This window comes from Pundamilia nyererei, unplaced genomic scaffold (genome assembly GCF_000239375.1).
Source record: "Pundamilia nyererei isolate P.nyererei 1_Seehausen unplaced genomic scaffold, PunNye1.0 scaffold00045, whole genome shotgun sequence".
NCBI lineage: Eukaryota > Metazoa > Chordata > Actinopteri > Cichliformes > Cichlidae > Pundamilia > Pundamilia nyererei.
The window spans coordinates 1,837,288-1,858,361 of record NW_005187446.1 but is presented as its reverse complement, the minus strand read 5'-3'; the positions used below and the strand labels follow the sequence as shown (position 1 = coordinate 1,858,361).

The 21,074-nt window shown below is 38.9% G+C and overlaps 2 protein-coding genes across 2 annotated transcripts; one reads left to right on the top strand and one right to left on the bottom strand.

Annotated features, from left to right (window-relative positions):
* Positions 1 to 6: 6 nt before the first annotated feature.
* LOC102216124 (C-Jun-amino-terminal kinase-interacting protein 3) lies at positions 7 to 11,258 on the bottom strand. Its single transcript, XM_005731979.2, has 28 exons — positions 10,962 to 11,258; positions 9,687 to 10,044; positions 9,390 to 9,584; positions 9,181 to 9,301; positions 8,044 to 8,114; positions 7,866 to 7,930; positions 7,306 to 7,378; positions 7,032 to 7,201; positions 6,653 to 6,912; positions 6,203 to 6,260; positions 5,854 to 6,006; positions 5,718 to 5,760; positions 5,497 to 5,624; positions 5,311 to 5,364; positions 4,755 to 4,895; positions 4,023 to 4,155; positions 3,671 to 3,757; positions 3,121 to 3,168; positions 2,834 to 2,975; positions 2,628 to 2,670; positions 2,413 to 2,493; positions 2,238 to 2,305; positions 1,971 to 2,119; positions 1,702 to 1,873; positions 922 to 1,035; positions 732 to 830; positions 523 to 612; positions 7 to 416 (listed from the first exon to the last, which is right to left on the bottom strand). Exons 2-28 carry the CDS (start codon positions 9,783 to 9,785, stop codon positions 298 to 300), a joined length of 2,976 nt encoding a protein of 991 aa, XP_005732036.1. The 5' UTR covers positions 9,786 to 10,044; positions 10,962 to 11,258; the 3' UTR covers positions 7 to 297.
* A 6,280-nt stretch (positions 11,259 to 17,538) lies between these two features.
* Positions 17,539 to 21,023, top strand: LOC102215349 (visinin-like). The gene is made up of 4 exons (XM_005731976.1): positions 17,539 to 17,605; positions 17,700 to 18,241; positions 20,108 to 20,219; positions 20,608 to 21,023. Exons 2-4 carry the CDS (start codon positions 17,861 to 17,863, stop codon positions 20,694 to 20,696), a joined length of 582 nt encoding a protein of 193 aa, XP_005732033.1. The 5' UTR covers positions 17,539 to 17,605; positions 17,700 to 17,860; the 3' UTR covers positions 20,697 to 21,023.
* The last annotated feature ends 51 nt before the right edge of the window (positions 21,024 to 21,074 follow it).

Genomic DNA, 21,074 nt, shown 5'->3' with positions numbered 1-21,074 from the left:
AGTCTGCTCCATCTTCATCATAGGTGAGAAGCATGGAACAGTTACCTCCTTTCCATCAATGCAGTGCTGGTGCTGAGGGAACAAGAGAGCTGCCAGAATTCCAGCAGGTTTAAACCTGGGATAAGTGGGGATAAACTGAGTCAGAAGAATTTCTTGCATTAGTCCCTCTCACACTCTCACACTGCTGCTGACATCAGTGGTTCAAACTTCAGGTACAGAAATATATTTAGTTGGTGTTGCTTCTAGATTGGGTACCAGCACTGCGCTGAAGGAAAAGGACGTGTGAGATGAAAAAGCTCAGAGTGCAGGGTTAGGCACAGGTGGTGTGGGAGTCTGCCAGATGATCATGTGACTACGTTCAGATCGCTGTGGCGGGGCTTGGGACACCTCTTCCGAGTCATCGCTTGCATCATCTCCTGGAAACAAAGAGGACTTTGTCAGCCTTTAAATAGACCAAGTAGTGCACAAATGATGCAATGGATGAGACAGACTTAAGTACAGTTTTATTATTCTTCAGCTTACCAATTCGAAAGTTGATGTAGCCCTCTCCTCCACTGAGGATAAGCTGAGCAGTAGTGACATAGCTGCTGCCAGGATTGGTGATCAAACAACCTGACAGGCACAAACATTTTTTTGTGGTCACTCAAACACAAAAAATAACATGCATGTGCAATCTGAAGCGTCTCACTTAATTGTTAAGAAGTTACATGTAATGCCTATCTAACTCTTACCGGGTGCAGCAATGATGAATCTGACAACTTGTCTATGTCCATGGTAACACAGCTGGGCAGATGCAGTGGAGCAATAAGGGATGGAAACATCCTCTGAAGCTGCAGAGAGTTCGTAATATGGTTAATAGTACATAGAGACCATTTATGGCCAAATAACTTTAAGTTCCAGGCATTCTTAAGCTAAACATACTTATGGACAAAGGGATGGAGAAAATGGCACCACCTCCTGTGCCCACCCACAAACGGCCACAGATAACAGTGAGAGAGGAGATCTGGAGAGGTGAGAGTGTCAGGAAGGGCTGGCCTGTGGAGAGACAGAGAAAACTGGTTAGCAAAGCTGTGAGATTAAAGTTAAAGTGGTCGGTTACAAAACAAAATGTATGTAAAACAAAAATAATGAATAAAATATACACACAGTACTCTGCATCCCTTATTGCTTTATATTTTCTTCAGAAAATGGGGAAAAGGGGCATCAATCTATTGAAACGTACATACATGGAAATATTGTACATAAGGCAAAAAAGTGTACAAGCTTCAAAGTCAATATTTGGTGTGACCACCTTATATGGCGACAAATTACAAGAAAGCTTCTAAGAGAGTTCATTACTACATAGGACCTGTTGCCACTGACTTTCAGTTCAGTTTATGTGTAATTTGGCACATTTAGCCTTTTAAATAGCCAATGTCCAAAGAGAAATATCTTCAGAAAGCCTTCAGAAAAACTATTGCTCAAGACTGATTAAAAAAGTACAACAAAGTCTGGCTCTTTGGAAGCAAAATTTAAAGAGATGTATTCCTTTTTTTCCCCAGTTACCAAATAAGAAATGATAGTAATAAATGTTCCCATTACTGTAGTCCATCAAATGATTTTTTTGCTCTAGTAGCTGCTCAGTAACAACACTTAAGTCATACATACAGGTATATGTATTGTAAGAAAAACAAAAAAAACAAACAAAAACGGTTCGACTACCTAATGTTTTAGTGACCAAAGCTGCAAAGTCAACTTCCTGTAGTGGCCGTCCTGTGGACCAGTCAAACAGCCTGAGGATTGGGTCCAGCCGGCAGGAAGTCCAAACTCCACTTCCACCAGCGCACAGAAAGCGAACCTGCTGTTCACTGCGCTCAGAGACTGAGAATGTTTGCTATAAAGTAGGATAAGGAATAAAGAGAGTGAGTTAAAGATATGGTAAGAATGAGACACAATAAACAATAATAGGTATCATTTCCTCTGTTTCTTACCTCCACCTTCTTGCTTTCAGTGTCTACCACGTAGATTTTGTTCCAGTATCCCACCCACAAGCGGCCGCCTTTTGCAAGGCAACAACGAATGGGCTGCACAGGATTTGATCCAAGAGGCATCAAAGAGTGTGACTGCAGATTCCAGCCATCTATTAATCACACGACTCATTGCATCATTATTCATTTCACTCACTTATGCAAATCAAACAAAATGAAGAAATTAATTAGCCGAGACAGCTGGATGTAAGTTTGAAACAAATCCATTACCTGTACTGTGTGAGAAAAAAGCCAAAGTCCCATCACCTAAACCAGCAATGACCTGACCCTGTGAATACCTGTGAGAGCGAGTCAACACAAAGTAGATCGTTTTCAATTCTGCTTAGAGACTTCAAGGTAACTCATCTCGTGTTACAACATCCAAATGCAAATGGACAGAACTCACGTGAGAGAATGAACACTCTCAGAGAGGGATACAGACCGCAGACAGAGGCTTCTGCCAGCAGAGGCCAAATGCACCAGTATACTGTGAGAGAAGGACAATGGGAGAAAGGAGCCAAGGGAAGAAGAGGCAGTCTGTGATAAACTAACAGACAAAAAAGTCTTTGAATTGTTTAGATGATATTTACTGACGTAAACTGCTTATTCAGCTGGCACTACCTTCCTTCCTGAGTTCCAATCCACACAGTTCCTGCAGTGTTACCTTAAATAACAAGACAGACAGGCCCTGTCAGAGCTGAGTAAGCAATGTTGATTTCTAAGCGTTTCCAGTAAAACAGCACGGTAACAGGGGATAATAGAAGTACAGAATACACTTGACAAGTCATCTGTGGGCAGCTGCTGCAGACCATTGTACCAGCACTGACCTATGGGAGGCACAGCACAGATGCAGAGGGCAGGAGCTGTGGGAGGGAGGCTGAACTGATCCAGAACTGTGTTGGAGCGTGCTGGATCAATCACTGTAATATCACTGCAGGAGGCAGGGCCAGAAACTACCCACACAGAACACTGGCAGAAAAGGGGTGGATATGAAGTTTGAAAAAAATGAATGGCATGAACCAATTTGTGCCTCGACAAGTGTTAGTCATGGTTGGGTGATCATAATTAGAGGATGACTGTAGCTGCTTCTTAACTAGGATTATGACAGACTTACTGTGGCTTCGCCAGAGATCTCAGATGGGACTGCGACTGCACACTTAAGCTGAAGGGAACAGAAGTAGCTTTGAATTCATGGTTAAAAACAAAAAAACATTTATCTTGTGCATTAAACAGTGCTGTGCAAAAGTTTTGAGCCACCCTTAATTTCTTTACATTTTGCAAGGAAACTGGGTAGTAGTCTTCAGGAATAGTTCTCCAGGCATATTGAAGGACCTTCAAGGCTCTTCTTTAGATGACAGCTGCCTTTTCTTCTGTTCTCTGTCAAGATGATCCCATGCACCCCTTCAATAATGTTGTGGCCCGGGCTCTGGTGAGGCCAATGTGTATGTTTGGGACCATGGTCATGTTGAAAAATGAAGGTATTGCCAATTAGACACTTTCCAGATCGTATGACATGGTGGATCAAAATCTTGTGGTACTTTTCTGGGTTCATATTTCCATCTATTTTTTTTAAAAAAAAAGGTCCCCGAAACCACTGAGTGACATCCAGTGGGGTAGTTCAAGACTTCTGCACAGAAAATAAGCCTCCTTTGAGTGACATTTACCTTGGCAGTCGATTCTTTGTGATCCAGCAGTCTGAGCTGCATTAGAACAGGCACGTCTTTAGGCTCTGGTACTGGTTCACTGGAGTCCTACAGTAATTAACAATATTTTTACCGGAGTATTGCTTGCATAGTGATCTGCACAGTAAATATCCATATTGTGCAAAAAAAAGTCTTGAATGAAAGCCAGACATTTATTATTTTTTTTATTGGTATAGTTACTATTTTCATTGTTTTACTATTTTAACTATATAGACTCAATAACAGCAACAGGAAGCTTTTTATTCCACTGTTTCCTATTTATTCTCTATAGCACGTCACTATTTATTTGTATATAGAAATGTGGTTCTACTACCTGTGTGTTTGCTAGTGGCAGGCTCCAGCCATGTAACTGCCGCTTTCCCAGAGTTCCCCAAATCTGGGAGCGAATTTCTCTGTAGATTTCCCTCTTCCTGACACGTGGTGAAAGAGCAGCAGGAGAAGCAGACCTAGACAAAATGATTCTGGCATTTATCAGCTTCACATTAAATATGTTTTATTTTTTTAAGTGAAATAAATAGAGCCACGGTAGGACACAGAGCCTTCACTGTTAGTATCTTGCATTTCATTTACTTAATAATTTGGAAAGTGGAAAGAAGTACCCGAGGCCGGTGCAAGAGTTTGGACACTCCTGTTTCAGTACTTAGTGACCTCTCCTGTGGCCGAGGCAAACACTTGTTGTATATAAATTGAAAGTGTCTATTTATGATTTTCATCCAATGTTTCCAGCTTATCGCTTAAAATTCTGAGATATTCTTAGGCTGTCTTGTGAAGCGTGCTTATGAATTTCCCACAGATATAAAGGGAACGGATAATTTTTCATGTCTGATTCTTATTTCACTTGCATTAGCAAGTAGCTGAACCCCAACCGTGAATGAAAAATATTTATAGACAATGAGGTAATCAGCTAGGCCAGACTCTGTAGTTCAGAGAAGACCTCACTCCGATCCAATCTCTATTTTTCTCACTTGCATTTTGTCTAAATCTTTGCACACAACTGCTGAAAAACACATAAGCAGGAGTAACTTATTAAGAGACAGATGCTTACTCAGCCTGAGTTCGACTGATGGTTGGTGGTTGTGGAGAGCCCAGAGCAGTGCGAGTGAGTGATGGGGAAGGTCGCAGAGCTGATATGGAAGCAGGAGGTGAAACTAATGGTTCCTTGGCCCGGCCAAAGAAGCGGTTGAATCTTTAATTGAAGAAAAAATGAACAATTCTAAGTATTTTAACCATGAACAAATATACACTTCTTAATTTCAGCCCACCTAATGCCAGGTGCATTTAGTAACACCACAACACCAAAACATTTGTCCCTCTCCTGCATTTTAACTGACGCCTTTTCACTTTTATGTAATGGTTCTCATCTCCTGTTGTTTTCTGCACTTCTTGGCTACTGCTAGCTGAATGCTCAGCCAATGTGACCGCACAGCTGCAATGATGATCCTGGACTAACACTGTTATGAAGATGTCAGCTCAGATATCAGATCATGCGGCTTGCACCACCCACCTCTGTTTGGGTTATAAGAGCTTCAACATCATCTTAAGGTACAGGAGGATGGGTGTGTAACAAGTCGTAAATTATTTTCAAAGACAGATTTACTTACTTTCTCCAAACACTTGACCTTCTTTCTTCTGAAAATCTCTCCTCCTTTGTTGCTCTAAAGAAAAAGTAATAGATGAGGTTGGAGGCAAAGATTTGAGTCACTGATGTTACACGAGTTGTTGTAATCACACAGCAGATTCTCAAAATTCACAATTTTTTAAATCTTCAAGAAAGGCACAAAAGTTACCTGAGTGTCTGACTGCGTCTAACCGCCTCCTGCAGTTCAAACAGACGCTGCTTATACTGGTTCTTCTCCATGACCACGCGAGCCATTTCAGAACGGGAAAAGTTACGCATGGATGCTGGCTGAGACACCTGAAGGGGAAAATAAATTAATCCATCAAACCATCTATGAGCAGCTAGAAAGGCAGTGACGACTACACCTACAGATAGTACATCACAGCTTACATCAGGATCCTCAGACTGACAAGTTTCCAGTTCTTTCCGAAGTCTGTAAAATAAAGGGCGAGATTATTGTCAGAACGTGTATGTAATAACAACAATGAACAGGTTATTTATTGAACAGCTGAATGATCCTCTTCACCTCTTAGTTTCCTCCTCCTTCTCCTTCACCCGCCCCTCCAATCGGGAGAGTGTTTCCCGAAGAGTTTCCACTTCCAGTTTAAGAGCTGAACGCTCATCTGTCAGCTCCACTACCCGAGATATCAAAGTCTTACGAGCAGTTTCAACCAATTCACTGAGAAAAAGGAAGTATAGCATCAGATATAAAGCTCAGAATTATGGTGGAAAAGAAAAACAGTGGTTAATCATATTCGATAATACAAAGCTTTCTGTTGGTATTTAGCGAAGTAAGAAATCCAAGTGTTTGGAAACTCCCCATGTCCTCAACAAATCACAATAGACTAGTCATAGAAAATAAACTTAGGACTCACTGGGTGACTTTCAGTTCCTCATACTGAGAAAGAATCTCCTCAGACTGGTCTACGCTGCCTAAAAACACACACAAAAAAATTAAACTGCGTGAATGCACATGCAAACAGACAAGTACTGAAATTAATACATTTCTAACCTGTATTAAGGACTATTTAACCTGCATTCATGTTTAAGAAGAAATCAGGACATGAGATTTTGTAGAATAGGAAAAGGGGAAGTAAAACTTTGTAAAACACATACTTGAACTTAATATAAGTAGAGTATAAATAGTCTCCCAACAGAGCCTGATTATTTTTGGATACCAACTTTCTGTCACTTCTTTTGTCTCGGATCACTTTGTGTTTCAAAGAAGCAGCAAAGATTCTATGTTTGTGACATTTATTTCTTTAAAACTCAAAAAAGTAACTCAGGAATGCAGATCTTAACAAAAAAAACAAACTTGCATTTACCTCTGACACTGGCCCCTCGGTCTACACTCTCCACATAATCGCGGCTCAGCTCAGACAGTTCAGAGAATACAGAGTCAGTGTTGCGGAGCTCCCACTCTATACTATCCTCGTCCTCTACCTCCTCTCCCTCATCCTTTTTGTCCGCCTCTTCTCCTTTTTCTTCTTCTACTTTGCTCTGCCCCAACTCATTCATCTCGTCCTTGAAGCTGGTCTCCAGCTCACCTTTTAAAGGTTCTTCAGTGTCAGGTTTAACTGGGGTGCTGAAAAATTTGGAGGTGGTTGATATAATATGTGTGCGAGCAGGTGAATTCAAGTAAATGTTGGCTTAGTTAATAAATATAAAGCTGAAATAAATCAGTTAATGCTTTCAGGTTAGTACCTTGCATTTACACAGCCATTAAAATGTGCCAACTCAGGAGTGGAGTTTATGATGTCAATGACAAACTGATTTGTGGAAGGGTTTGCAGCTCTATCGACCTGTTTTTCTTTCTTGGCCATGAGATCTTCCAAACAGGGGGGACCAGAGTTTGAATGTGGTCTTTTAATCATCTGTAAAAGAAAAAAAAAAAAAACAGAACACGTAAGCTACATCTTTGGCAAAATCTCGAATTAAAAATTTGGAAGATGGTCATTTTAGGTGCAAAGCCATTTACCTTTTCAGTAACACTGGGTTCTGGCAAGACCTGATGTGACGGAAAGTCAGCATTCCTGGAACGCACATGATTCCTAAACGCAACAACTCAGTTTATGCTTTTTTAAATCCTCTTATTTTTCACCATGTTCTTGCAACGGTGTTTCTAAAATATATCCTGTGACTTTAAAAAAAAAAATTCCTAGTTAATAATCTTTCACTAATCACTTTCCACAAATATTGAATTTAACAACAATAAAGGTAGAGAATTTGCGAGTATCTTGCCAAATGCAACTAAAAAGCTGAAGTTAACGCTACAAAGTAGCTTCAGGTTTTCATTTTCAGTCACATGTGGTATACACTGTACTTGATATCCCTTTCAAACAAAGAAATACCACCAACCTGCTGTCAGAAATGCCAGAAGCATTCAACATTTAGTTTAATATTACAACAGGCTGAGAGTTTTTCATTTTGCGCATGGCTACAACACGATTCACAATAAGGCTGCTGCTACTTAAAGTCTTCCTGTGTGATACTTTATGCAGAATAGCAAATGTGTTTTAGCATAATGTTGAAAAGAACCTTAAAGGAGAATCTCTTTCAGACTCCTTCCTCTTTTCCAAAAGTTCCCGATATGTCAGGGCCAACTAAAAAAAAAAGAAAAGAAAAGAACATCAGCTACATGTAAGAAACCTGACGACTTAAGAATAAGACAGTGGTTACTGAGCATACGCATGGAGGTTAACCAAAAATATCTGACCTTGTTGTGGGTATTTCTCAGTGCGCTCAGTTCTCTACTGAGATTTGCCTTCTGTTCCTCCAAAGCCACCACTGCAAGAAAACAGAAGGCATGTAAGAACAGAATACAGTCTAGACACCTAAAACTAGACTTGAGTTGCTCTTTGGCATTTATTCCTGATACACACCAGTAAGCCACAACTTTTAAACCACTGACATTTGAAGTGAAAATTGTGCTCTGTGGGAAAACTTTGCGCCTTCACATTTATTTTTGTGTAATGGGATTTATTTCAGGGCAATGTCCTCTACTAAAGAAATTGTCTCGAAATGGCTAGAGAAACACAGAAAGAAGGAACTGATGTGGTCTTTAAACCTCCCAAATCCTGAATACAAGCCTATTCCATTGTGCAAACCATATTCAAATGTCCATCAATCCACCTTCTTCAGTTTATCCAATTCAGAGTCATAAGGGGGAGGGGGTGCAGCCTATTCCTTCTGTCATGGGGTGAGAGGCAAGATAAACCCTGTATAAGTCACCAGTCTGTCACAGGGGTCACATATAGAGACAAACAACTATTCAAACACCTATGGGCAATTTCAAATCAGCATTTAAGCTAACATGCGTATCTTTGGACTGTGGGAGGAACCCAGAACACCCGGAGAGAATCCACAGAGTCACAGGAAAAACTTGCAGGCTGCACCACCATGTCACCCCTGGATGGCAAACCCACACAATCTGCTGCCAACCTCATTGTGCGTGACTCTTTGTACACAGCAAAGACAGGATAAACTCAAAAGAAAAAACAGAAATTTTACCAAACAACTAAACGTCCTGGAGAAAACTGTGCATGAGAGCCCCACAAACCCGATTAACATGTTAAAATTATAACCCCCCCCGAGTAGTCATTACTGCATTGTTACTGCATGAATCTAAGACTTTATTTTGATCTCAATACGCCTGTACAGTTGTGCTGCTGTCATGTTGACAGTATCTGTCCACAGACATATGAACACCAGCTAAAAATCCTCAAATTGCCTTTGCAGTAGCTTCTACTGAAGTAGAGGTTTCCAGAAACATATTTTATCAACAGAGACCGACGTACAGGGTCAAAACAATACCAGTGACATTACTGTTGCTGGTAAATATTCAAATACGCACACTGATCAGCTTGTTGTCTTGCTTTCTTCTCTAGATCTCTCTCTCGCCGTTCTCGCTCCTTTTCCCTGCCCCTCATGGCTCTCCTCTCCTGTTCAATTTGGTCATCCAACTCAAGATACCTCTTAAGAAAAGAAAAAGATTTGAACAGTGAAATGCCTGCTTTTACAATAAAACCTGCAATAGCACACCTTCACAGTATCATGACTCACCTCTTGACTTTCTTTCCTCAGTGTTTTCTCTGCATGATATCGCTCAAGCAGCTCTTCTCGTTCAGCTTTCTCCCTCTCAGCCTCTTCCTCCCTGTCTCTCAGCTGTGCTTTGCAGCTGGCCAGGCCCTCCAGTACCCACACAAATATGGGTACCAGAGACTCCACCACGCTTTCACCATGGATCTCAATAACAGTCTGTGATAGAGTAAAGCAGCAGAGAGAGAAAACAGGTATCTGTGACCACATGTAAATAATATTTCCACCCAGATCAACATAACATATTGTTCTCATTCTTACCTGTAATTCTGAATACAGCTTTCCTGCCTCTTCACTCACAATATTTGGGTCCAGCTCCACCTCCCCGGTCCCACAAAGCACTCTCTCACTGTACTCCATCAGCCAAAGATTTTTTTCTTTTTTTTCGCTACCTCTGCTGCAACACAGTTGCCAAAAGCTCAAAACCAAAAGCAAACAGATCTGTGAGTCGATGGTGTGTTACAGTTTCTCACTAACAACTCGTTTGTCTAGGTTCTTAACCTTTCTCCCAACACTAGCACCTCCCATTCTCCACATGTTCATTCATACAGCAGCATCCTCGAAGACTTCACTTTCTATAGAGGTTTATCTGATGTCTGGAGGTGTTTTAGAGTCCATCCTGCAGAAAAAAGGAAGGAAAAGGTCATGTCACTTTCTTCAGAGATGATTTAACTGGAAGTGCACTGTCAGCTGTTTTGGCCATTTTCCCTTTTCAGCATTACTATAACCTTGGAAGTGACACAACACAATCATTTGGTTTTCTTGTATTCCGGTATGATTCTTTGAACTTTTTTGAGACCATGAAGCAGGCTATTAGGTTTTGATCAATTACATATTAAAAGAAATAAGAAAAGGAAGCTATTTCCTGATTTTGGTGTATTTTCTATTTTTAAACGCTTTGTTTTGCACTTTTACTCAGCTAAAACGTCTGCTTTCACACCAAATAAATTGATCTTAATCTATAATAGTTTCCCCAGTAGTTCAACCTTGGGATCAATAATAATTAAAAAACCCTTATAAATCACAACTAAACTATAGATACCTAATGTGATGTTGTCCGTTTCCTTGGTTTTCCAGGCACAAGACACAACTATGTTCTGTGAACTAGCAAATAGAGCGAAGAATCACATACTTCATATTTGACTTTAAAGTAGAGTTGTGTGCTTCAAACTGCTGACATTTCACCTCAGTACGGTGAGGCTTTCTGTTAATTATTTATATGGATCTAATGAGGATAATACCATAGCATGCAGACCAAGTGACCTCCTGTGTGTGTTTTTAAAAGCTCCACAAATAGCACCAACTAAGCAAACATGACAGACTATGACAGCGATAGGTTTTATTCGTCTAATTATTAATACTCTCGGTAAGCATTACTAGACCTAACAGACTCGAATCGGCATACTGTATAAATAAGTAAGAAGCCTGACAGTGGACACCTTGAGAGTTCGTTAGCAGTAGGTTCACAAAGTTGAAATCTAGCCAAAAATAAAGCCGTGTTTCTTCAGTTGTTCGGCTGCCGTTTTACAAACTTACCTTAGCGCCTGACTTCCTCACAACTTTCATTTTACTGCCCCAAAATAAGGAAACTCCAGCCGTCTTTTTCTTCGGGACGATATCAATTACACACAAACGAGTTTAAAGAAGGGGGTGTTGCTCGAATTTGACGTGCGCAGACATGTCCTCAGATTGACCAATGCGAGCGCTGTAACTGTTTGCTCTAACCAATGGACGGTTAAATGGGCGGGATATTGTTGGTTTTGTTTTCGAGAGGAGGAAAAAAAACGGTTTCCTGAAACTTGCGCGACGACACGTGACCAAGGAGTTTGCAGCGGACTGTCAGGTGATCTGAGGAAAGCACGTTCGAATCCGAAACCTGTCGAAATACCTTACATTCCTGAGAACAGCTCAATCTCTTTCCCCATGTTGCCACAAGTGGTTGGAACAGTTTACCGCAATGTTTGTGAGCGAATCATTAAAATAAAAACATTACAAATGTGAAGTCAAATTAAAAAGTCGAAAGAGATGAAGTGTCTTTAAGGGATATTTGTGCAGGGATCTCTTTCCTAGTGAGATGGGGAAAAACAATCATGCAAACGTGTTTAATATTACACCGACGAAACTAAAGTAAAACTACTGCAAACTTGCAAAAGCTAGAATTGTCTTAGGATAAAGTACAGTTAGTTTTCCTTCCACTAGATGGCGATATTCTAAAAAAAAAAAAGACAAAAAAAGAATAATAATTCAAATACTTAATGTTTAAGGAAAATGTGCTTAACCTGAATGTATATCAATCGGGTACAGTTAATTGGACTCGATTTTATTAAATGTAACTTTAAACATTGTTCTTATGTAACAAAACTAAAGGGAAAATGAAGGTAAAGCAGTTAAGGCAGTATTTTGGGCAGTATTGGTCCCTCAGTACATTTCATGTTCATTGTATGTGGTTAGAGCTTTGTTATGTTTGTTTGTTTTGCTGTTTTTGTTTTCTCACAACTTTTTTTACATTTGCTTTTACAAGCATAAAAGAACGTTACACTTCCTCAGTGTCAATGACAATAAGCTACGGAAACCAAAACAAAGTCTTTCAGAGTTTTGTCCTTCCTTTTTTTATTTTTGTAAAGTATTATACTATACCTGGATGATCATGAATCCTATCTGCAGGATGTCCATCATGCAGCTACCTTCACTTTAAAATGCCTGCTCCATGAACCTTAACAGGTAAATGATATTTTACAAGGTAAATTCAGCAAAAAATTAACAATACATTTAAACTCTCACGTTAGACAGTCACAGAAACCTAATATCCGAAGTCCTGTCCCTCTTTTTGTCAGAAGATAGTCAGAGTGTTACTATACAAACATTTTTAATTGTGCTAGCCTCCTAGCTAGCTCTACAGGATTAAAATAATTAGTTGAATAATTCATCAAATTGCAAATTTTAGAGTTGACTAAAACAAAATGACTATGTGACTTTGTGTTCCATGAAATGCCCACGATCTGGTCATTTTCTTTGACTAAATAAAATATTGATAAAAACAACCTGAATTGCATTGTTGGATATCAAGTATTTCATTGCTTTTGTTTATTTTTTAATGTTATTTGTGATATTAAATTAATTTTCTAAACTTTGTTTTGCACTTTATTAAGTTAGCTTAACTGTCCCTGTCTAGCTAACTTCTGTGGGTCTTACTGGTGATATAGTTTCTCTTTCACTTTTTTTTTCCTTTTCAGGTCAGTGAGCAGCAAAGACATATGGGCACATCACATGAGAAGCACAGGTCTGAAATATAACATTTATTTTGTACTTTATTTATTCTCGTTACACTAGCCAAAACATTAAACATAACCTACAACAAAAAAATTACAAATCAAGCAGGAAAGCTCAATAAAATCAAATATGATCTGACCAAAAATACAAAATAAAGGACCCCAGTAAACACAAATCTTAGAAAAATAATATACAATTTAAAATTATATTTAGTATTTTATTGTCACACACACTCCTGAGACTCCCAAAAAAGAATTAACAACTTTTTTTCTGTGTATTAGTAACTCCAGTGCTTTTTATAGTCTACCTTACTTCTGTTGGTCTGCACTTTTATGAATCATGCTCACTGTGATTTGTAAATTTGTCTGGTTTCTAGTAACTTTAACTAAACCCTCAAATGACATTTGTGGTGCTTAAAGTTAAAAAAAAAATCATAAAAGGCAAAATACTAAGGATAATGTAGCTCAGGATAATCCCCATATCTGATCCTAAAAGATACGTAGACAGGAAGGTCTCTGTTATCCCAGCAACATTGTGAAAGGCTTTGGGTTATCCTCACTAACCAGTGTTTCTATAAAGATGTTGTCCTGCTGAGTTTTTAATATCAAGTTTGGGTGCAAATACAAAACCTAAAAGGTATCTGCATGCATGGGACCCACTAGGTTAAAATGAGCAATGTCCTGTATTCTGTCTCTCTCTTCCTTTTTTTGATTCTCCCACATTTTACCCAGTCCAATTATTGCATTCTGTTTATGCTCTGTGCACACATTACAAGCTGCAGGAGTGAAAAAAAAAAACCATTATAAGGAAAATAATTAGTGGGATTAAACATTTATATTCATAATTTTAATTAAGTGTAAGTAGCACAATGTGCATAATGTAGTCGAATAGTGTTACATTATTGGCTAATGTGACATGAACCACTGCTCAAGACGAAACTCATTTTCACTGCTTTTTTTTTTAGATTTACAAAGCAACAAGTCATAAGCATAAGCAATAACATATGTTGATCATTAAGAAGAACTTTGCCAGCCTACACGGCTCAATTAGAATACAAAACTACAATATTAGTGTGTAAAATTTTAATGACTGTAAGTTGAAATAAAATGCCTCAAAACTGAATAACTGCATTTCTACATTATTTAGATTAAAGATACCTAATAAGTAGTGGTACAGAGTTGGGTTGGAATGGTGATAATTTATTTCTAAAAGATCAGAGATCTTTTTTCCTTAATGTCTGTCATTAAACACTGTTTATACTGTGACTTTTTTTATTACCCTACCACTCTCTACAAGAACTTCTTTCCCATGCTGTCTCACTTCTTTTGTCATCTGTCTTTTTCTCTTGGTTAGGAGGTGAAATGTTGCCACACCCACCACCACCACAAAACTGAGGGCCAGTATCACAAGCCCCAGTCCCAGCAAATGAGAGGTTCCCCCTTTATAGAAGTTCAGCTGGTCCCACAGCCCCACAGCCAGGCAGCTGAAGCCGATGAGAGTTCCCCAAAATCCAAAAGCTAGCATGCAGGATCCACAAGACAGTTCAACGCCTCCAGTAACCACAGTGACGCCCGCCACTGACACAACTCCTCCTGGTAAGGTCACGGTTTCCGATTTAGACCCGTATCTCACAGTAGAGGTGACATCTGATAAAGTTGAAGGATCAAGGGTTTCCATTTTGGACGCCATGGTCTGTTTTTATTGCTTGGTAGATGGCCAAGAGGGCTTTTTACATGCAGCTTCTCTCTTCTTTCTACGATATCACACATAGTCTTGATTAGAAAACCCCCCCACTTTGCTTTCATGTCTGGTATCAGTTATGCAGCTTCAAGTTTAAAATAAATCATCCCAAGCTGTCGGTATAAACTTTGTATAATTATATACTGTGTCAAATTCCCATCAGTGTGTTTGAGCTTTCCTTGAAATAACTGAACCTGTTTAGGCAGGCAACCAGAAGAAAGCGTCCAAAGCTTATAGGATCTGTATTTTATAATGATAGCCATACATATTATACACATTTCATGAAAAAGCCTTAACTGATGACCGATGTGTATTTTGTGGCTGTAAAGTATAATATGCATCGATCAATTCACTGCAGGCTCAGTGAATTAAATGTAAACTAGCTCAGTACACACTTTTTTAAAGATTGGACATTGTTTTAATCTGATAATCGAAACAACCTTTCACACACGCGTTTGTCACGTCAGGTTTTCTACCAGTATTTGTAACTGTAACTCTTTACTTTTTTAATTGAGTGGACCTGAATATTAGGATATAAAAGCTTTTTATTCTAGAAAGCCAAATGAATTGTTAATATTTGTAATTTTAGACAGCCAAAAAAGTCCATTTTTTTTCTTTTTTTTTACATTTTAAGTGTAACATTTCTTACCTCAGTCTTGATCCAGGAGCTTAGACGTCAGAGGAAACTTTATAAAAGTGAAGGTCCTTAAATAAAGTCTTAAAGTAAGTATCTTTTAAATATGAAACTCTCTATGATTAGACACTAAAGGCACTCCTGACTTCTCTCTGGACAGTGGTTGTAGAAATGGGCGCCAGCAGCAAAGTGCTTTTCTGAAATACATCACCTACTCGAGGCCTTGCAAAATTGTGGACGCAATCATCAAGACTTCCGTCACAGCATGTTTGTTCTCCTCTTTCCTTGTGTTTAGTAGGAAGCTGTCGTCTGTCATTACGCGTCATTATGAGCCATTACCAGATATTTATCTGGAAACAACTCCCTTCCTCCTTTCCTCTTGCTTTCAGTCTTAAGATTTGAGTTGCGTCCCACCAAGGCACTGTTTGGACTAAGATTGTTTTTTTTTTTCTTTAAACGTTTTCCTGTTTGGCATTCCTATTTCTCGAATTATTTTCTCAGTGCTCTTACATCTCAAACTTTATACTCGTACTCAACTTTGAAATGTTATTGGGGAATTTCAATCCTAAAACAGAACTATAGGTCAACACAAATTCAAGTTATAAAAGATTAACTTCAAGACAACCTTGTTTCAGAGATCTGTTACCAAATGTAGATAGTAATTAATAAGGCTGATCCTTCATTGACACATTAAGTGTTGCAGATTTATAGAATACGTCAGTACTGACGTTTCACAGGTCAGTGCTGTAACACATGCGACACTTGATACAGCCCATTAATACCATATAATGCTGCCAAGTAGGAGGTTGTCACTGACCTAATTGTGGATATTTATAGTCATGTTATTTTCTGATACAAATAAACCTTCGAGTTTTCATTGTTTATGTTACTGTATGTGCATGTGTTCCTGCCTGTGAAAGAAATACAGATTTAATGTTGCAAAGCAATGTTAAAACTTCTTTATTAAGTTCTGACAGAATCATAATTAATCTAAGATGCCAAACGCCCATGTTACCGATATTTTTACGCACTCTCTCCCCCGAGTGGAAAAACATCTCAAGAGTAGCTACAAATCCTTGCTCGTTCTGGCTCTAGCAATTAGCTCAAACAAGAGTAGAGATCACATGTCAGGGATTGTTCTGTAGAGAAGGGGTAAGTCAGTTGACCGTCGCCCTTATAGGATGAAGACGGGGGTAATTGGCTATTCTCTGGCTTGTGTAGGAGAGGGCGGGGCTTGACTAATCCAGTTAGCAAATTATAGTTTAAACATAAAAAATGAATTATTGATTATCATACAGGGAATTACATGTCCTAAATACGATAAGTGCATGCTGCTTTCATCTCTGGTGTTTATGTGTGTTTCTTATACGTGTGCATAACTCATGAAGTCTCCTTTACACATGCTATGTTGGTCTGAAACAACACCTAAGACAATCAAGATAATACTTTCGCTCTAATTAAAGTAGACACAAAGTAAACAGACTAATGACGTAAATGTGGCAGCCAAAGTGTCATGAAGTGAGTTTGTTATACTGATAATACCTGATAGCCTCCAATGAGAACATAGCTGTTGGCAATGAATATGGAAACGACAAGAAAAAGTAAATCGGAGCTGAGTTACAAGAGACTAGACAGAAAAGAGTTTCTATCAGAAAAAAATTCAAGTGAAGTCATCAGTGTGTGTTTTGTTAGTGTGCAGTTCAGTAAGCCTTTAAAACATGAAAGTACCTTATGGCGGAGAAAAGAGAATGTAAGTCATGTCCGCGACTATTAATGTTGAGATTAAAGAAATTCATACAGTCAAAAAAACATGTAAAAAAACAAAACAAAATTTAGCTAGGTAATATAAACCTAAACTAGTGACTCAAAGGAAAGCAGTACTGTAGGACAGGAAGGAGGACGTGCACAGACGGGGTCGGCAGTGACAGGGATATTAAGGGCGCAGGTGGGATTGGACGTAGACGTGGGTTGCTGGGGGAGTTAAAATTGCCTGGACAGATGGTGGAGTGGCTTTCAGTGCTCAATCAAACCTATTGAAGGTCATAACTAAAACAGCAGACACAATTTTCCGAAACCCACCTGAAGCTTTGTTCAAAGTTTGCTAGAAAGCACCTACTCACTTTTTGGTGAGTTTACCGAAGTAACGTTTGGCTCCCAGAGTGAACTGTAACTTACAGTTGGATGCACTAAAGTTCTGTTAATCGGTTCATATTCAGCAATTTAGTACTAGTATACTAGTAAATTAGTGAGTATAAGACTAACAGGGACAAATTGATTGCCAGAGTTCATAAGTAATTTAGCAGGGGTATAAACGTACACTAGAGCTTTCCGGACTTTTCAAACAGACAATAGATAAAATTAGGATCTGGGGTTGCAATTTGGTCAAATGCTCATCCACCTTAAATCCCGCATTAACAGACTTAACCTAGTCAACTCGTGTAGGATGTGCTTTCCCCGCCCGCCTATATCTTTCACTGTCTTACTGTCGAGAGAGACACTCGGTTCCTCAGCCATCATCTGCTCACACAACACACTGGTAAGGTTTCTGCACATTTTGCACATTTTAACAAGCAAGTTGTTATTAATTTAAAGTTAAGTGAATTATATCACAATTTAAAATTATATTTCAGATTTCTGCTTGGTTTTTGACATCGAGAGAAGACATCAAGCCAGTAAGCAATAATAGTTTGGAAAAAGAAGAGTCATTTGACACCAGAGAAGAAAGCCTATCAAGTGGCATATCCCAGCCAAGCAGTTTAACACATTGCAAAGATATTAAAAAGAAACTACAATGGGAAATGCAACCAGTAGCGCGATATCAAAGGAGATCCTGGAGGACCTGAAGCTCACCACAAAATTTTCTGAGCAAGAAATCTCCCAGTGGTACGAGAATTTTCAGAAGCAGTGTCCATCAGGACGCATCTCACCAGGGGAGTTTGAGGAAATCTATGCGCGCTTCTTCCCTGACAGTGATCCTAAGAGCTACGCAAGGCATGTGTTTCGCTCCTTTGACACCAACGATGACGGCACCTTAGACTTCAAGGAGTACATCATTGCACTACATATGACCTCCACTGGGAGGACAACCCGAAAACTGGAGTGGGCCTTCTCCCTGTTTGATGTAGACAAGAACGGATACATCACCAAGGCAGAAGTGAAAGAAATATGCCAGGTGAGCGTGGTTCAGTTTATAAAAGCGACATTGATGAATGGATGAGTGGCTTTAATGGTTCTAGTGTGACAGCAAGCAGTTAATGTTAACTCATATCCCGTCAGAAAGAGATTCATTTTAAACATTGATCTTTTTTTCTTATTCTGGTTTTTATTAATCCCCAAGCCCCCAAAAACCTAAAGTGTTATTTTTCTTTCACTATAACAACTTTGTAAATCAGAAGTTCAAGCTATTCTCTCAGCCGTGGTTTCAGTGAGGAGGGAACGGAGATGTCAGATGAAATTTATTGGATTAACTGACATATGGCAACATAACGCAAAACCTTACATTAATGCCTGTTATTGAATCTAATGTTTTTGCTTTTTTTCTATGTTTAACTGGTTTAACTCTGTAACATTAGGTCAACTAGCATTATTAATGGATTATTTTGTTAGGTTATCTCCTTATTTTGTCCACGTTCTGCAACATCCATTAAAGCTGTGTTGCTGTTAACTAAGAATTTACTATTCTTCTCATGGTATGTAGGTCTCAGTCTTAATTGGCAGCCCTATTAGCCAGTCTATTTGAGCCTAAAACTCCTGATAATCTTGGCGATTACAGGTTTAGCCTGCAGACAATATAGGGAGCCCTACTCCTGAGCAGAGCTACTCTTAAGTTCCACTCCTAAACAAGAGTATACTCATCATCTCGATTCTAATCCACGGCTGTTTTACTTGTGAGACTGCCACTGTGGACTGAAGACTGTACTATAATAAATGTTATGAAACTTATGGAGGTTTTACACTTTTCTATATTCTCTCTTCAGACAAATGATATGGAATTGTAAGAGGTTTAGACAGATGAGCCAAGAATCCAGCTGGCATTGTAATGGGATTGAATTCCTGGCCAACTGGCTTGAGTCCATAAGCACCATGTTTACAGCACACTGCATAAAATAGCTGCATTTTAAAGCCCTGATAGCAGTTCAAAAACTTACTATAAGATGAGATTCTTTCCGGTCTGTAAAACACTGAGGTAGAGGTTGACAAATACAAATTTACTGTGTGGTAAAAGGATACACCGCCTCCATTTTCCAGAAAGTATTCTTATGTAATGTATAAATAATATGTTAAATTAGAAAACATAAGTGAAAAAGGTGGAAATGCCTCAAAACCAGCCCGCAAGTACACTGTTCTGACATGTTAGACAAATCCTTAAAGACTGCAAGTGTGATTTATTTTAAGGAAACCAGCTGCTTAATTTTATTTTTATGACTTCACAACCTTGATGTCTGTCAGCGTAGATCACAGTCTGAAGTCTAAACTCTACTGACCATAACATCAGAGCAGGGGCGAGATTGAGGGATAGTCCAGGGAAAAGAGATGACATCTTGGTGTTTGGCCTGTGGCCTGAGTCTTGGCACTAATCCATGTTAATCTAGGTGTCTTAAATGTGGGAGATGAGTGCTCCCTCTCTAAGTGGGACACAAACTTAAAGGCCTGAACCTAAAGTGCACACTCAGGAGGTTTACACTCAGTTAGTCATTCAGTCCACTGTCTGAGAGATGACAGGAGAGTTGCCCTATGAAATGCTGTAGCTTGTTTGAATATTTATGTATTTGTAATAAAAGGATTTTGCAATTTGTATAAATAGTCTATGTTTAAAAACTATAAAAAAAAATACTGGCCTCCATATTTTCACTACAATACCAGTAACTCCAAATATGCACAAGACATTAATAAATTAACTGAAGAAGGCTGTTAGCATCCTCAGTTTTACTAGTGCTTACATATTCTTTGGTCAGTATCCATCTGCTTTATGTACTGTGCTGGTGATGAGAAAAATCATGCAGCATTACTTTCCATCTTATACCCAACCCCCTCTCAGGCCTTGTTTAAGCTGATCCCCAAAGAAGACCTCAGCAAACTACCAGATGATGAGAACACACCCGAGAAGAGAGCCAACAAGCTGTGGGGCTGCTTTGAAAAGAAAGACAATGGTAGGACGTGTAGTGGTAGTGCTTCTGCTCAGAGGGAGATAATATCAATGGAAGCCTCTGCTACCTTTCTTTAGCTGATGTTCCAGCATCCTGTGGGGGAGATTACATTTTACAATCAGCTGTTTGGCTTAACAGTAATACAAGTATTAATCCACCTGGGGGCAAGTCTCCACTTACAGGATCACTTGTGTCACGCAAGCTTTATTACAAATCATTGGCCCAAAAACATCTTAAGTTATACATCACATGCTACTGTGTACCAAGCACACGAGATAAGAACATGTTGTTTAGATAACAATAATCCATCCTCGTGTTATCTCACTTTCCTGGCTTGTTTTGTACTTATACGTTTCTCGTCTTAACTCCTTATTTTTTCCTCCCTTCACAGATCGACTGGCTGAAGGAGAGTTCATTACAGGAGTGATCGAAAATGAGAACGCAATGCGTCTGATCCATTACGAACCAATAAAACATTAAATCCCTTCTCATTCCTACGTTTCTCCTCTTGGACCCCTTTTCTGTTTTTATTAAACTATTTTTCTTTTTTTAAAAACCCACTTTTCCCTCTTCTTTCTCTCTCCGTATCAGATGTTTTCTCCGTCCTCTTCCTTAAATTCTCGGCCCCTCTGTAAATAAGCATTCCTACAGTTTCTGTACATTTGTGTGTTACACATACTTATACACATTAAGTATCATACTTAATTATTAGCTTGTTATGCTTTTCTTGTTTTTTAGAAATTTGAAATGTCCTCCAGTATTGTAATTTACTCACTTGTACAAAAAAATTAAAGATTTTATCATTCATCTGGGCTTTGGAAATCTATTTATCTTATCTCTCCTGGAAAACAATTAAAT

What these genes read in the sequence shown, in the direction of transcription:
- LOC102216124 (XM_005731979.2), bottom strand. Translation starts at nt 9,785, where the DNA reads ATGGAGTACAGTGAGAGAGTGCTTTGTGGGACCGGGGAGGTGGAGCTG. An exon ending in CCGAGGGGCCAGTGTCAGAG is followed by an intron (nt 6,261 to 6,652) that starts GTAAATGCAAGT and finishes GTGTGTTTTTAG; the next exon opens with GCAGCGTAGACCAGTCTGAG. An exon ending in TTTTTTCTCACACAGTACAG is followed by an intron (nt 2,120 to 2,237) that starts GTAATGGATTTG and finishes TGTGATTAATAG; the next exon opens with ATGGCTGGAATCTGCAGTCA.
- LOC102215349 (XM_005731976.1), top strand. Translation starts at nt 17,861, where the DNA reads ATGGGAAATGCAACCAGTAGCGCGATATCAAAGGAGATCCTGGAGGAC. An exon ending in AAGTGAAAGAAATATGCCAG is followed by an intron (nt 18,242 to 20,107) that starts GTGAGCGTGGTT and finishes ACCCCCTCTCAG; the next exon opens with GCCTTGTTTAAGCTGATCCC. An exon ending in CTTTGAAAAGAAAGACAATG is followed by an intron (nt 20,220 to 20,607) that starts GTAGGACGTGTA and finishes CTCCCTTCACAG; the next exon opens with ATCGACTGGCTGAAGGAGAG.